The sequence below is a fragment of the Medicago truncatula genome, chromosome 7 (assembly GCF_003473485.1).
Source record: "Medicago truncatula cultivar Jemalong A17 chromosome 7, MtrunA17r5.0-ANR, whole genome shotgun sequence".
Lineage (NCBI taxonomy): Eukaryota > Viridiplantae > Streptophyta > Magnoliopsida > Fabales > Fabaceae > Medicago > Medicago truncatula.
The window spans coordinates 55352613-55367716 of record NC_053048.1 but is presented as its reverse complement, the minus strand read 5'-3'; the positions used below and the strand labels follow the sequence as shown (position 1 = coordinate 55367716).

General features: G+C 31.9%; 2 protein-coding genes across 7 annotated transcripts; one reads left to right on the top strand and one right to left on the bottom strand.

The window, feature by feature from the left end:
• Positions 1-1228: 1228 nt before the first annotated feature.
• LOC11425694 (N-terminal acetyltransferase B complex catalytic subunit NAA20) lies at positions 1229-4407 on the top strand. Of its 5 annotated transcripts, none has more exons than XM_013595135.3 (7): positions 1229-1383; positions 1481-1558; positions 1645-1714; positions 1812-1944; positions 2021-2090; positions 4010-4070; positions 4170-4407. In XM_013595135.3, exons 2-7 carry the CDS (start codon positions 1481-1483, stop codon positions 4259-4261), a joined length of 504 nt encoding a protein of 167 aa, XP_013450589.1. In that variant the 5' UTR covers positions 1229-1383; the 3' UTR covers positions 4262-4407. The 5 variants fall into 5 exon arrangements, with proteins under 5 accessions (XP_013450589.1, XP_003626547.1, XP_039683687.1 ...); XM_003626499.4 differs by having other exon boundaries at positions 1230-1383; positions 1645-1735; XM_039827753.1 differs by having other exon boundaries at positions 1276-1383; positions 1460-1558.
• A 763-nt stretch (positions 4408-5170) lies between these two features.
• On the bottom strand, positions 5171-9279 carry LOC11423191 (mitochondrial carrier protein MTM1). Of its 2 annotated transcripts, none has more exons than XM_003626498.4 (10): positions 9067-9279; positions 8902-8979; positions 8745-8819; positions 7893-7952; positions 7570-7740; positions 7046-7142; positions 6802-6893; positions 6556-6705; positions 5829-5887; positions 5171-5712 (listed from the first exon to the last, which is right to left on the bottom strand). In XM_003626498.4, exons 1-10 carry the CDS (start codon positions 9178-9180, stop codon positions 5577-5579), a joined length of 1032 nt encoding a protein of 343 aa, XP_003626546.2. In that variant the 5' UTR covers positions 9181-9279; the 3' UTR covers positions 5171-5576. The 2 variants fall into 2 exon arrangements, with proteins under 2 accessions (XP_003626546.2, XP_024625680.1); XM_024769912.2 differs by having other exon boundaries at positions 7893-7968; positions 9067-9126.
• Between the last annotated feature and the right edge of the window lie 5825 nt (positions 9280-15104).

The following is a 15104-nucleotide window of genomic DNA, read 5'->3' as shown; positions in this document are numbered from 1 at the left end:
GTGTTACCCACCCAATTTGATGGGTTTTCTCCGATTTCAAAATACGGGTACGGTATGAGTAATTGGGATATAGGTATCCACCTCGAACACATACTCAAACTCGTCCCGTATGCAGAAATCATATGTTATAAAATTTGCAATTGATATTTAAAGAAGCAACCAAATCATTCAATTAAAGAAGTGTTAAAATGAGCATATATTGTTTGGTAATGCATTACAATATTGCTCTCCATGTTTTTGTCAAAAAAAAAAAAAATTGCTCCCGATGTTGAAAAAACTTCATTTTTTGTTAAAAAAAATGATTCACTGTGGGATGGGGTGGGGAAGGTAAAATTCGTCTCCGCCCTGCCCCATTGCCATGCCTATTAATACTTACTCTTTTATTGATCAAAATTCATGTATGTCCCACCACTTTATGTGGGATTCATTTTTAAAATGTAGGACAAAGATTGATTTAATTTTATAAGCGAGTGAGTGTAAGAGAGGGTGTTTAAAAAGAGTGTTGTTAGCACTACTCTTATTGACATAGTAAATTGTTGCCAGATTTCTTTTATATTGTCGATGTTATTGAATAAGATAAAATTGATTTGTTAGGTTTGTTATAATTTTAAAATAACAAACTTCTAATTTTTTTTCTTTTTAAAACAAAAAACTCAAGTGTAAAAGCTTTAAATTTTGTTAAAATAATTTTTATGACAGTAAACATGCAGAATTAGCCTCAAATTGTTTTAATTTTTTTTTGATTTGCTTAAAAAAATCATTTTTTTAAGCTAAAACAAACACACCATAAATCTCTTTTGAATTGTATGTAGTTTTTTTTTGTTGAGGTCAGAAACTTTTGTAGAGTTCGGAATGGACATTTTGACGGTCATTAAGCTATTTAAAAACTTTTTAAGTTGGAATATTTCACTAATTTTCTATTCACTCATTTTATGTTAAGGAATTGTATCTGTACAACTATTTTAAAATAATTTTTAATACAATTCCGTCATATTTCTTTTCATTCTTATCTCTCTCATTCCCTTTATCTCATTCTATTGTTTCTGTTCAAAAAAAAATAAAATTTTTTTTTGAATAATTTGTTAAATAAGTAAGACTAACCCATGGAAATTATTATCGAGTGAAATTAAACTTGAGATTTTGGGAGGACTATACTAAATGTTAAGCCAATAACATCAAAATAATTGTAGAGATATCCTTCAAAATTATGATTTATTAATTACATAAGGTGATAAACTATTGCTTCATTAATTAATATATAAAATGATTTATAAACTGTCACTAGTTTTTTTGTTCTCATATCTGAGCGATTGAAATACAAAGACGCCTTCCATAACATCTTCGGCGGAGCTACCTCGCCTCTCCGTCTGTCTCGATTGATTGGTGAGTTCATCCCTCTGAATCTCTTTCTTTCTCTCTCAATTTCAAGTTTTGAGAATTAGTTTGTTTGAAATTGATGGTGAATCTTGCTTGATTGAAGATGACGACAATACGTAGGTTTTGCTGCAACGACCTTCTTCGTTTTACAAATGTCAATCTTGACCATCTCACTGAAACTGTATGTAACTACTCTCAATCTATTCTACTGCATTTCACTTTAATAAGTTCCTTCTTTCTTATTTCTTGTTTGTTTGTTTGTTTCAGTTTAATATGTCCTTCTACATGACCTACCTAGCACGATGGCCCGACTATTTCCACCTCGCCCAAGGCCCCGGTAACCATATCATGGGTTACAGTAAGTCTTCTTTCTTGTTTTCATCTGCTTATGCATCATATTAACACACACCAATATCATTAATTTAATAATGTAGTTATGGGTAAAGTTGAGGGGCAAGGTGAATCTTGGCATGGTCATGTTACTGCAGTAACTGTTGCTCCCGACTATCGCAGGCAACAGTTAGCAAAGAAACTAATGAATCTTCTCGAAGACATCAGTGACAACATGTAAGCCATCCATATCTTTCATTTTTAATCTGTTTGAATTGGAGTTCTTTATATAATTTACAATTTGATTTTTCAGTGACAAAGCCTATTTTGTTGATCTATTTGTGAGAGCATCAAATGCACCAGCCATCAAGATGTATGAAAAGGTAATCATTCTCTACTTTTCATTTCAGATTCTGTTGAGCTCTTAATTTTTCCCTCTGCATTCCCTTCTTTTTTGCACTGCTAGGGTGATTCCTCATCTTCGTGCTGATTTCTTATTATCAATAAAACAATACCAGTTGGAGAAGAAAAAAGATATAGACCTGTAGTTTCAACACTCAGCAAATCCTACGTATACTAGCCGTTTGTTATAGTTTTTGATAGTAGGTGCCAACATTATATCGGGAAGCACAGTTATCTCATTTGCATTGAGAGGAATCTCAATCAAACGGGCTGTAGTATTCTACTTCATGGCTCATGTGTCGTTTCCTGCGATGTTACCCTCCACCATGAAAGAACTCTATTTTCAATATCCAAGCCAACATGTAGAAAAATCAATCATAAGCGGTTTTGCTAGAGTTTCCACAAAATCTAACTTCTCATTATACTATGAGTGCATCAAATGAGAACTGCCACCACCATCTTGGAGTATGGTAGCTGCAGCATAGTAGAGAAGTTAAAGCAATTAATCATAGATGTCTTCTGTTTAAAAACTTGGGTAGGATATCTATCCCAATTTATTTCACTTTTTAGCTTACTTCTGCTGGCCATTTTGTGTAGATTGTACAACACAATACAATAACAACAACCCAGCCTTATCCCACTATGAAAGTAATTAAGTGTATAACGATAAACAAAGCCTTTTTCCAATTGGTGGAACCAGTTATTTATTTATTTATTTATTTATTATTATTATTATTATTATTATTTTTTATATTTCGTGGAACCGGTGTTATAATATTCTATCATAAACTGTCTTTAATTATAGACCTTTTAACTCCAAATCCTTCTAAATGGTTTGTCCTATAGTGTTTTTTAGATAACATCTATAGCTGAATATAGATAACATCTACAGCCTTTTACCCTCTTATTAGTGCTTTTACAATTTTTCTTCACATGCCTAAGTTGAGACTCTGCCCTCTTTTCCATATTATGTTGCTATGTGCTGCCTAACTATGTCCCTAATGCTTTCATTCACATCTCACATTCTCACTTTGTCTTTTCTTTTCGTCCACTAATTCATTTATCATATCATTCTCATCTCTGCTATGTAAGCTTACTTTCTAACTATGTAAATATTTTAAGTAAATAAATAATCTAAATATAATATAAATTTGAACACAACTGCGACGTCACATAGTCAGATAAGAGGCTTGATGGTTGATTGATAAATTTGAATACAACTGTACCTAACAAAATCTGAATCTGAAATAGTAATTATATAAAAGAAACTTAACAAATAGCATCAAATGGTACAGTAGTTCATGTTTTATGCTTTCTACCTATTAAACATAGGTTTGATTTTTTTTTTTAAATTTACCTTCACTTTTTACAAGAAGGTGGTATATACTATATAATTTGTCGTAAAAAGTCTATTGAGATGTAATATTGTCTCAATGGATTGGGAGTCTTGCAATCGTAAAGTTGAGCCATTTTAACTTATAAAGTTGTAATTGGTTCGGGTGATTTGGCTAGTTCATGCATAATCCGGAATTATAAGCTGGTTTGGTCTGATTTTGCAAACAACGAACAAAACAAAATTTTCAGATTGTGGTTTTTTGGTTCTTGGTTATTTTGTCCCACATCAGTTGGATAATACAATTAAATTAAGGGCATGCTATTTATGATTATGAATTTTATTATATTTATATTAAAATATAATGTCATCGTAAATTGAATGTTAGGGTTTTTATTGGGAGTTTACAGATTACATATCAATATTTTAGGAAATTAATGTGTAACTTTAATCAGGAGATATGGACTTCCATTCGTTGGATTAGGATATGTTTTCTTCATTAGATTAGGATTTTTTTGAGTCTAAAGCTTGAATTGCTAACTAATTATTTTCCTATTTGACACTTAGCTTGGCTATGTGATTTATCGACGAGTGCTCCGTTATTATTCTGGGGAAGAAGATGGATTGGGTATGGTTTCATGTTTTTGTTTTTACTTCATCTCTTATTCTCTTAAAACAAAGTCAGTGCCACTATTTATTGGTTCTCATTTTTACACTTTGTTTTCAGATATGAGAAAGGCATTATCTCGTGATGTTGATAAGAAGTCCGTCATCCCTCTTAAACGGCCTGTCACTCCTGATGAGTTAGAGTACGACTAAATTTTCATTTTTTGAAACTATGTTGTTGTTATTGCAACTATGTTGCAAGAGCTTATTTTGTGCCTTGAAGCAAATATATTTATTACTTATTGTATGTTATATTTTGTTCTACTATTAATGAAACTCATGAAATTTAAAGTAGTGTCCCGTTGGAAGTCTTCTCTTACTACTTTAAAAGCTTAACTACGTTTAAAAGGGTGTAAGCCCTATGGTTACTTGGTTGGTTTTGAGCGGAGGAGGACGTAGGTGTATGGCTAGAGTAGAGAGCTACTTTTACCTCCACTATTTTCTTATATTTTTATATAAACGCATTCAACTATTTTATTTTTTATTTTTTAAGATAAATTGATAGCATTAATAAGGAGTATATTTAAAAAAAGAGTAGTAAAGACATCTAAAAATTTGTAGAGGGTCTACAATCATATTTTTGTAAATAGTCTTATTAATTAAGGAAAAATAGAGTAATTATTAGTAAAAAACTGTTTTAACATCTCCCAAGATCATTTAAGTTAGATGGTTGTAACAAATTACTTTTAAGTTTTTATGTAACAAATGGTTTGTTAAGTTATAAAATGTTTACATTGTTACCATTTTTTCTTCGAACTTCATTAAAAAAATGTTTACGCTAATGTTTAACATTTAGTAAACATTGAGGTGACATGTCCAAAAAGTGCTTGATGCCAAACATGATTACTTACATAAGTTTTTTTTTTTTTTTTTTTTTTTCTTGTTTCCAAATTCAAACTTAATTATATATATAAATATTTCAACAACATTATAAATCAAGTAATCAATTAATTTCGTATCAAAACAAGAATGAACAATGCATTTGTATACCATAATTGAGAATAGTAAATTTAGACCTACCAACTTAGGATTAAATGGTTGCATAATCACTTTTTAAACGAATTGTGTGAATTCCTTTTTTCTTTTTTTACCAAAATAAATAAATAACCTTTTTTCACTGCACAAACTTATCATCACCTTGCTGTTTAGGGCTGGCTCTGTCTCAACTCTCAAATGTAATTTTGAATAATGACACTCATTAATTTTCCTCATAAGGTTACAAATGTAATGATGAAAATTGAACCCTATCCAAAGGAAAACTAGGCATGAAAAAGACTGTTGCTGGATTATTAGCAGATGTCCATTGCTGAGTGTCCAGTTGCATCTCGAGTTCCGACTTCTTGCGATGTCAGGAACGTATTCTGAAGCTGAGACTAGTGTCTTTGATGCAATCAATTATTAAGCTAAGTTTAAAAATGGAATTAGAAGACCTCTAGAAAATAGCCTGGCTGATGAATGCAAGTATCTTCTATGATGAAGTTGAATGTCTATCATTTAAGGCATACTTGACAACTTCGTAAAAGGAGACAACTATTCCAACAGATGGACCAGCCCGACCTACACGGGGAGCAATGCCGGTAAATAACCCCCTTAATCCTCCATCCCTGTCCCAAGAAAAGTGCAGAACCCAAAGTCAGTCCAAAGTCTATGCCCTAAATGACCCTCTCAATTTTTCTCAAGAAATAACATAATCTACAATGGAAGAAATCTAATGACATACCTCCAAATTTCAAGCAATGTTGTTCTTGTAGTCATCTTTAATGCCCTTTCAGGATCCTTCTGGGAATATTAAAAAGAGACCATTTTTTAGCAAAAAAGTATGAAACATCCCTGGAAAGTTGTGATCCTAGCCCAGTCATCGCATGATCGCTCTATACTTTAATGTTTAAACTTACTAACCGAAAATTATGCAAGTTTTGTTCTGTATAATGTACCAAGCCTACTACAGTTTAGCAATGCCCAATTCTAACTATATCATACTTCTGCACAATTTTTTCATTCAATTTGAGGCCCCATGTGACAAATTCATGCATAATATTCTCCAAAAATGTAGTAAGATTGTATAAGGCAACTCTACAAGTTGATCTGTTTAATTAACCATACCTATGAAAGTTTAGCTATGCATAATAATCCTAACTACGTTTGCATTGTGCACAATTTTTCATTCAATTTGAAGACCAATGCCATATTCTAAAGCAGAATATCTCCAAAAAAGTTGGAAGTTTGTATTATTTGTATATACAGCACATTCATGAACAATATTCTGATGTCAGAATCCTAGCTCCACCGATTTTAAGGACCAAAACGGAATTAAAATGTGGGAAATTTTGACTCTTGTCAGTGGCTAACAATGCATTTTTTTGTGTGATATATTTGACTTCTGGGCAGGAAGTAAGGTTAGTGAAATGCATGCAAAATTATCACTAAGAGCAAGGTTCTACTCTAACCTCTATCTGTCGTCGGGTTTTTGCCACATCCAGTGGACACGTGGCAGCGGATGCTAAAGTTCCTGCTATAAAACCAGCAGAAAAATTAGCCCCAAGGACAGTAGTGGCATTTGCTTCTTCACCAACAAATCCAAGAAGTTTTTTCCTTATCTGCAAATAGATCCAAATCAATACATGCACTAAGAAATATTAAAAAAAAAAAAAAAGTAAACTTGACTTATTCATTTCATAAATATGATATCTTACCGGCTCAAGGGTTGACCAGCAAATTGCAGAGTATGGAACATCCCTAGAAAGTTGTGCTCCAAGCCCAGTCCACCAGAAACGGTACCTGTGTACTATTTAAACAATTTAATCAAAGTAATTACTAATTGAGGCAACCAAAAGAACATAGACATCATACAATGCAACAAAAGTAAACTCAAACTTGTTTTAACTCAGAAGGAAAACAGAGAAAGATAAATCAGAGAGATGCAACAAGTACACTTACAGTTTTGAAGAATACTTGTTCCCTTGTCTGGGTTGATGACTCCAAGTAATGTCTTCCATACACCTGGAGGTTTGGCGCCTTGTGTTACTCTAAATGCCTAAGAACAGGAGAAAACATGTGAGATAAAATCAGTAATTTAACTGGAAAAACCACATAACATAATTTCCTTAGAGAAGTAAATATAAAGAAATCAGAGCATTGTATGTATTAGTATAGGAAGATCTTCCATCATTTTGCTTTTATTAGCGCGTTTGTGTGTGTCTGCCTATATAAAGAGGCATTCTCTTATCTATACATTTGTACTTTTTCTTCATATTTTCAGGTAATAGGACATATTCTATTTCCTTAATTTTAGGATAGCAATTAATAGAATCTATGTACGTAAGTCTACAAATTGCAAAAATATCGTTGTAGTTTGTACACTGTCAATCATATCTTCTTATATGATATCCAGTCAATTTTCTCTCTTCACTTCATGGAAAATTATGCAATGCATCAAAATTTTAGCATAGATTTTTTTTTACCTGCATGCGAGTCCTTGCAAGTTCTACAGGATAACAGGAAATGCAAGCCAATGAGCGTGCAAGTGATCCTGCTACTAATGGAACATAAGGCGTTAAATCTGGAGAATTTTGAGTTGTATACTCCTCCATAAAGTTGCGGAAGATATCATAACAAGGCATATAAATTCCAACCTATTTGACAGGAAACACACCCAGACCATCAGTATACTGTGTATAACTAAATGTGTGATGAACATGCAAAATTGGAGAACCAAAATTAACAGTATAATCATTCCTCTAAAGCAACACACATGAAAAAATTCAAGACAGGAAAGATAGCTTACACTTGGCATGGCCAATGCCAAACTAGCATTTGTGCCTCTCCACAATCTGGTAAATCCTTCCTGCATAAATTCACTCCTGTGAACCCTCTTATAGTAAGTAATTATTATGTTGACGTGAAAAAAGCAACCAGGAATGAAAGTACACTCAAACAATGAATGATTTAACAATTCCTATCCTACATGTCCGGATGTTCCCTTTTATTTAGGGTGCTAAAAAAAAGCAGAACTGCCTAATATTTTCAAAAAACCCAAAACAAGTTTTAAAATTCCAAACAGGTCAATCTTAGCCCAAATATATTCATAACCAGAAATAAGTTCAGATATCAAAACCTTTCCATATCTCAATACCCACTCAGTCACCTCTTGTTCTTGTCAAGAATTCCTGTAAACTTACCTAGATCGTTATTCACTCTCTCGTAGTGTATAATCCCCTAGGGGTAACCCCTGATCCCTCCCCACTTTCTGAGATGGACGAATGCTATCAATTTGCATCACAGTTTGAAAGTGTCAAACACGACTTAATCCAGTACATTCTATTCTAGGAGATTCTCTCTTCTATTAGGTTGTCTGACAGACCCCAGTTTACGATTAAGAAATCTGTTATTCAGTTATCTTTGTACTGGTTGCACATCAAGTTAGAAGGATTTATGAGCACGAACTTCTGCAATTCATAATTCAAATACGGAAAGCTTTCAGGATCAATTGGTTGGGTGAAAAACCTTATGAGTTATGATAGTTAACTCACTATGTAAACACATTTTTTCGGTTGAACTGAAGCAGCAACAACAGGAAAGTTTACAATTGATATGAAATGTATTTCAATAGTTACTCCGAGGATCACAATGAACTAACCTGACGTGTAACTTTGTAGAGTACATCTATAGTCCCTTTATATGCCGGTGTAGTACATTTGATATTGTTTAAAACCTGAAAACAAAAAAATAAGTATTGAAAACCGCAAATATATATAGTATTGTAATGAAAAAGAAAGCATGAATTAGTTAGTTACGGTGTTAGTTTGAAAAGAAGGATGAATTTGATAAACGTCATGGTAGGGAACTCCAGCAGCTTGCGCTTGAAGTCTTGTCTGAAAAGAAAGAAAGAAATAGAAAAATTGGATGAATTTGAAGAAGAATTCATTGATTGGATTGATTGAGGAAGGTAGAAAGAGTACCTTGGCGACATCGAGTGGATTGACGATGACGGCGGAGATGAAAGCGGCGCCGGCGGCGGATAAAGCGCGTTCAACGATGGTTAATTGCGCGTCGGAATGTGCTTGCGACGACATTCCAGGTTTAACGTTTAAGAATTGAACAAGGAGGAGAATGAATTGATTTAGATTATATATATTTGTGGCGTCAAAATGACGGTGCGGCGCCAAACAATGTCGAAATCCCACATCACGTATTTATTTTCCCCCCTCTCTATTTTACCCATATTTTACAAGAAAAGAAATATAATTAAAATTTTATTAAAAGTTCATTCAACATTTTAAATAATTTTTTTAAGTTTATGTGAGATCTGTTGATAGATACAATTCATAATATATATATGTTGAGATTAAAATCACGAACACTCTACTTATTTATCTTAAATATGAATTTTTAGTTACTAAAATACGTGACAATTTATTTTTATATGTAATAGATACTTAAATTTCGAAAAATAAATACAGATTATTTAAAGTTTAGGAGAAACAAAATTAAAAATTCATTAGAAGTTCAAAGATTTCACACAAAAAATTAGTTCAACGGTTTAAGTGAATAGTTTTGGCAAGATACATAATTAAATAAAAATTATGGATTTTTGAACGTAATCTATTCTTCCATCCCCTTCCTTTGAAACATTGAAGCAAACACGTCGAATTAAAAATATTTTCTCCCCTCCTCCTCCCTTCAAAACTCTCAAACCAAACAGACCTTAAAAGTACAGTCAAAATGATCATTGGTTGGGAAATTCCCCACCCATATTTTAAGATCAGGACAAACGATTAAGATAGCTAGCAGCACGCTATAGATACACGTTGAACTTTCAGAAGATATTAAGTCATTAACAAAACCAAATCGAAGTCCTAACAACCAAACTAAAATCTTTCACATATGATCAAAGGTCAATAATAGATCGAGATCCACAACCTTTAAATTCATCAAACTTCAAAAAATAATATTGACATGTGTTCGCCCAAATCAACTATAGGTGGTCTCTAAGTTGACCAATTTCATCACATATTGACAAGACATTTGCAAAGTTGATATGATACTAGATTTTATTGATAGTCATCATAAGCCTCTTACTCGAAATATAATACCTATGAAGCGAGTCCTCAAGAATTTTATCAAACATATGGGATGCAAAACTAAAGCAAATGAAGTAATTTAAAAACCAGAAAAGCAAGCATAACAATGAACCTAATAAATAGTTTCTTAATTGCTATATTAAAACGATAACAATTTTTTATATAAATAATAGTAATAATTTGCTTTTATTGGGATGTTCTGAAAAAATAGACGTGACAAAAAATTATAATCATGGCCTTAGTTTTCGAGTGAAAGAAACTCTAACTTCTCTCTAAATTTGCTTTCTCCTTCGTTCATCAAGGAGGGGTGGTTTTAGGTCATTTTTGGACCTAGAATCACCCCTCTACATCTTTTTCCCCCTTTTCTTTCAATTTAAATAAGTGGTTTTCACATCTATCAAATTTTTTCTTTTGTGTTTTTTGTGATTTCGTCGTCTAAGTACGGCGTTGTGTTGTTCGTCGTCTTGTGCAGCGTTTGATTTCGCGTCTTGTCGCGGTGTTTGTTCAGTTCCTATTGAAAGATCTACATCAATCAATTACAAATTCAAGCAATGATTTGGACGTCAACGCTGCAGATCCGGAAGCATGGGTATTTCGGCGATTTAGGTTTTATCATATTATTTGTAGGCATTTTGTCGTTGTATGCTATTAACTTGGGTGCTGTGAGTTTGTTCGCAGATTCACCCTTTAGGTTTTTAGCGATGTTTGTATACTCTATCGATTTGAATGAATGAATATCGTTTTGTTTTTGTCAAAAAAAAAATTATAATCATAAATTGAAATGATAAGACGGTGATAATTAACGAGATATTCTGCACCAATTTTGGGCCAGAGTATATCGGACGATAATTTTGGAACGACAATTAAAACTCACGCGTCCCTCACTCTCTATTTATACCCACAAGGCCACAATACACAATTTACTTTACACTCTCTCTCTTTTGTCTTACTACTAGGTTTCAAGAGATTTGTTGTTGGCACATTTCATAAGGCTGAGACACACAAGTAAAATAAGTTTTTGCCCCCTTGACAGTTAACTGCCGAAGACTTCAATAACCGGCTGCAGTCAAATCTGGCAGAAGCTCTCTCATCCATTATTAATCTATCTTCCAATTTTTTTTTCCAAATCTCTCTAAAAAATCCAACCAAATTTATTCAACAAAATCACAAGTAAGTAATTATAATGCTATTAACTTACATTTTAGTTGGTATAAATGTTTTTATTTTTTAGTTTTTGAGTAGATTTATTTTATTTTTGTTTTTGAGTAGATTTACATAGTATAATTTATTTTTAGAGTAAATGTTAGTTGCTTAATTTAGTTAAAATGTTTGTATGATGTATATGTTATAGTTTAAAATTTTAGGGTTATATTTTAATTTGGTGTTTTATATTTAGTTTTTTATTTTAGTTTTTAATTAGATTTACATGTTATAAATCATTTTTAGATTAGATGTTAGTTCATTAATTTAGTTAAAATGTTTGCATGATGATTATGTTATAGTTTAAAATTTTAGGGTTATATTTTAATTTGGTGTTTTATATTTTTTATTTTATTTTAGTAAGAGTATATGATTTATTTTAAGAGTAAATATAAGTTGAATAATTTTGTTATATTTTACGTTATAACAAAAAAAATTATGTTAAACATAAGTTGAATGATTTATGTTATTGTATATGATTAATTTGTTTATTTTAGTAAGAGTATATGATTTATAATTTCAGGGTTATTTTTATGATTTTTAGAGTCTATGTATAATTTGCACATCAACTGTTTGATGAAATGTTTGAATGAGTTTTTCATTGTTTTTAATTTCTTAATGTGTAAATTTGAAACAACGGCCTGGTGGATCGACGTTCATGCACAATTCAACGGCGGAGAACCTCAGAGGTTGAAGGTTCGGTGTCTTGGTGTAACGTTAAGAGGTCTCAAGGATGAACTGACTGAATTCAACCAAGGAGTCAACCCCAGAGATAGAAGGAGGGTGGAACACGTTTGGTATAAACGTCCAACGCTCAACGAGAGGAGAGCATCATTCACTTGGGTGGAATTAACGAACGACGAAAACGTGACGAGCATGTTTTGGGAGCACAACATGTTCCAGTAGATCGATATGCGGGTGACGTTGCTGAGATCAACTGAAGATATCATCAAAAGTTTGATTCCGCCATAAGATCGTCATTAGGTACGGAATGAATGCACCTTCCAGCTACAACGATTGTCTTCATTTGAATGGGGTAATTCAAACTTGCCAAACGGCAGGTCTCCAATATTCGACCGGCATTCCCATTGTTCCTATCAAAAGATTAAATTCTTGTTAGGCTGGTTTAAATGAAGGTATTGAAGTGTCAAGGAATGAACCTCATTCTTTTGACATTTCATATCATAAAATCATAAAATCAATAAAACTTATATATCGAACCTATATAATCGAAATTTAACAAAAAAAAACAAACAATTCGACCACAAAACAACAATGCAATATGATTCAAAAAACTTACTTGTTTTTGTGATTGAAATTTGCTTGGAATGGCAGAAAATCGCACCTAAGAGAATGAAAACCGCAACAATGGAATTTTGGAAACTCCTATGTCTGTTATGTTCTTATAACCAATTTTTGGCAGTTAAGTACCGAGGTTTTCGTCGGTAGTTAACTGCAGCCGGTTATTGAATTCCTCGGCAGTTAACTGCCGAGGGGCAAAAATGTATTTTACTTGTGTACCTCAACCTTATGCAATGTGTCAACAACAATTCTCTTCAATCAAACTCAACCATTTTTCTATAATGGTGAATTTTTCCATCAACATAATAACTTTATCTGTATTTCTAACTTTTTAATTGGAACTCATTCATTTCGTTTTTTCATTTTTGTCATATAGAATGATTTGGTTTTTCAATTGTGATACTCATATACGATCTTTTTTTTTTTATGAGAAATGATATTTGTACAACCACTTTTTAACAACTTTTACAACAACCCTCTCTCTCATACTTACATGAGTTTTTATTCTCTCTTCTTCTTTCTCTTTAGTGTTTTGATCCAATAAAAAGAGAGAGAAAATGGTTGTCACAAAGATTGTTTAAGATTGATTGTACAAATATCATTCCTCCTTTTTTATATCAATCAATTGATTTTATCTATTTCTTTTCAATCTGAATGAGTTCTTTTAGGGTGTGTTTGTTTCAAGTTATAATTGTTGATTCCCGGGAATAAAATGATAGGAATGTATATGCCTATGTTTGTTAGAAGTTTACTAAATTTTATTCCCGGATATAAAATGTTTCTGGGAATAGAAAAAATTTCCCAAGGAAAATGGTGGGAATAAAGTTCCCATGGAGATGGGAATAAATTTATAAATAGTTTTCCTATTATAATCCCTATTTTTATGGTTCCTTGGAATATTATAAAGCTAACCAAACATATTTTTCCTAAATTCCTTAGAATAAAATTCTCATCTTTATATTCCAAGAAATGTTATTCCTAGAAATAAATTTGATAAACTTGAAACAAACACACCCTTATATGTTGTTTTGATGTTGTCCTTAAAGACTGATTTCATTCCATACCTAAGTAAAATTAGACTTTTTCAATATTGAGATCTCTCACTAACAAGTACTATTTTATCCTTTTCGGTGCAAAGCTTGAATTCTCCGGCCTATAGGATTGCATGTGTGTTGTCTGTAATTTGCTTCGACGAATTGCTAATCCTTTACAGTTTTGCTATACTAACGAGTGTAATTTTCTTGATGAAGGGTCTGTTTGGTTAACCCCAAAAAAGAGCTTTTAGCTTTTAGGTTATAGTTTATAAGTTCGTTTGACAAAAAAGCTCTGATTGGTAACACTTTTTCACCATGAGCTTATAGCTTATTTCACAAGCTTATAAGCTATTTTTCAGAAGCTATTCCAAGTAGCGTTTGAGCTTATAGCTTATAGCTTCTCACTTTTTCTTCCAATTTTACCCTTATTATTTCATTTAAATTGTATTTTTATCCATTATAATTTTTATAATAAGCTACGTAATAAAGACTACTATCCCTTTATTCCAATTTTTGTATATATATCAGCTGACCTTTTTTTTTTTGAAAACATATATACCTTCGTTTTTTTTTTTACGAAACAAAATACTATTATTCTATTAGTGTTACTTTTTTTTTTTTTTTGAGGTAAGTGTTATTTTCTTTATTCTCTGTTATTAGTATTACTCTATTAGTGCTACTTTTTTTTTTGTTTTTGAGGTAAATGTTATTTTTTTTATAAAGTGGAAACACTTAAATGATAATAAATATAAGATAAAATTTTAGTGAATAAAATTTAATTTAATTTATAATACATAGGATATATTAAATTAATAAATTTAAAGTATTTTTTTAAAGAAAAATTAGTTTACAAAATTACAAATATTTGAATTAATGATATAATTTTTATTATGAATTAAGAATACCCTTTATGTCATTTTACATTTATCAGCTAGTTGAACCGCTATTTTTACCAAACACTTCAGTTAGCTTATCAGCTAAAAGCTATCAGCTAGCTTATCAGCTATCCGCTATTTTTACCAAACAGAGCCTAAATCTAGAAACTGAGGTTGACGTAAGTACTCCGGAGTATCGAGACACTAAGGAAGACTTGTTCGAACTCTAATTACAAGAGTAGAAGATTACCTGCACTCCATCCTTGAACTTCACCGTCATTGCTTTAAATGCAAATGCTGGATAAAGAAACGCATCACACAAAGACTATAGAAATGCACTTGTTGACGGCTATTTGGTTTTGATGTTTTTAGTTTTTTCTTATAGTGAGACGCACATTCTCTTGTTGCTACTCCTTTCACAAATAAGTTCATGGTACCCTCCATAATCATGGTTATTATGACAAATACATAGTAACTCATCCTTCACTTCTTCTTGCATGTCAAT

Bases quoted from the DNA above. Each gene is read 5' to 3' on its own strand.
- LOC11423191 (XM_003626498.4), bottom strand. From the start codon at position 9,180: ATGTCGTCGCAAGCACATTCCGACGCGCAATTAACCATCGTTGAACGC. The intron at 8,980-9,066 runs GTACTCTTTCTA...CTTTCTTTTCAG, and splicing joins ATCCACTCGATGTCGCCAAG to ACAAGACTTCAAGCGCAAGC. The intron at 8,820-8,901 runs GTAACTAACTAA...TTTTGTTTTCAG, and splicing joins CTTCTTTTCAAACTAACACC to GTTTTAAACAATATCAAATG.
- LOC11425694 (XM_003626499.4), top strand. From the start codon at position 1,481: ATGACGACAATACGTAGGTTTTGCTGCAACGACCTTCTTCGTTTTACA. The intron at 1,559-1,644 runs GTATGTAACTAC...TGTTTGTTTCAG, and splicing joins TTGACCATCTCACTGAAACT to TTTAATATGTCCTTCTACAT. The intron at 4,071-4,169 runs GTATGGTTTCAT...CTTTGTTTTCAG, and splicing joins TGGGGAAGAAGATGGATTGG to ATATGAGAAAGGCATTATCT.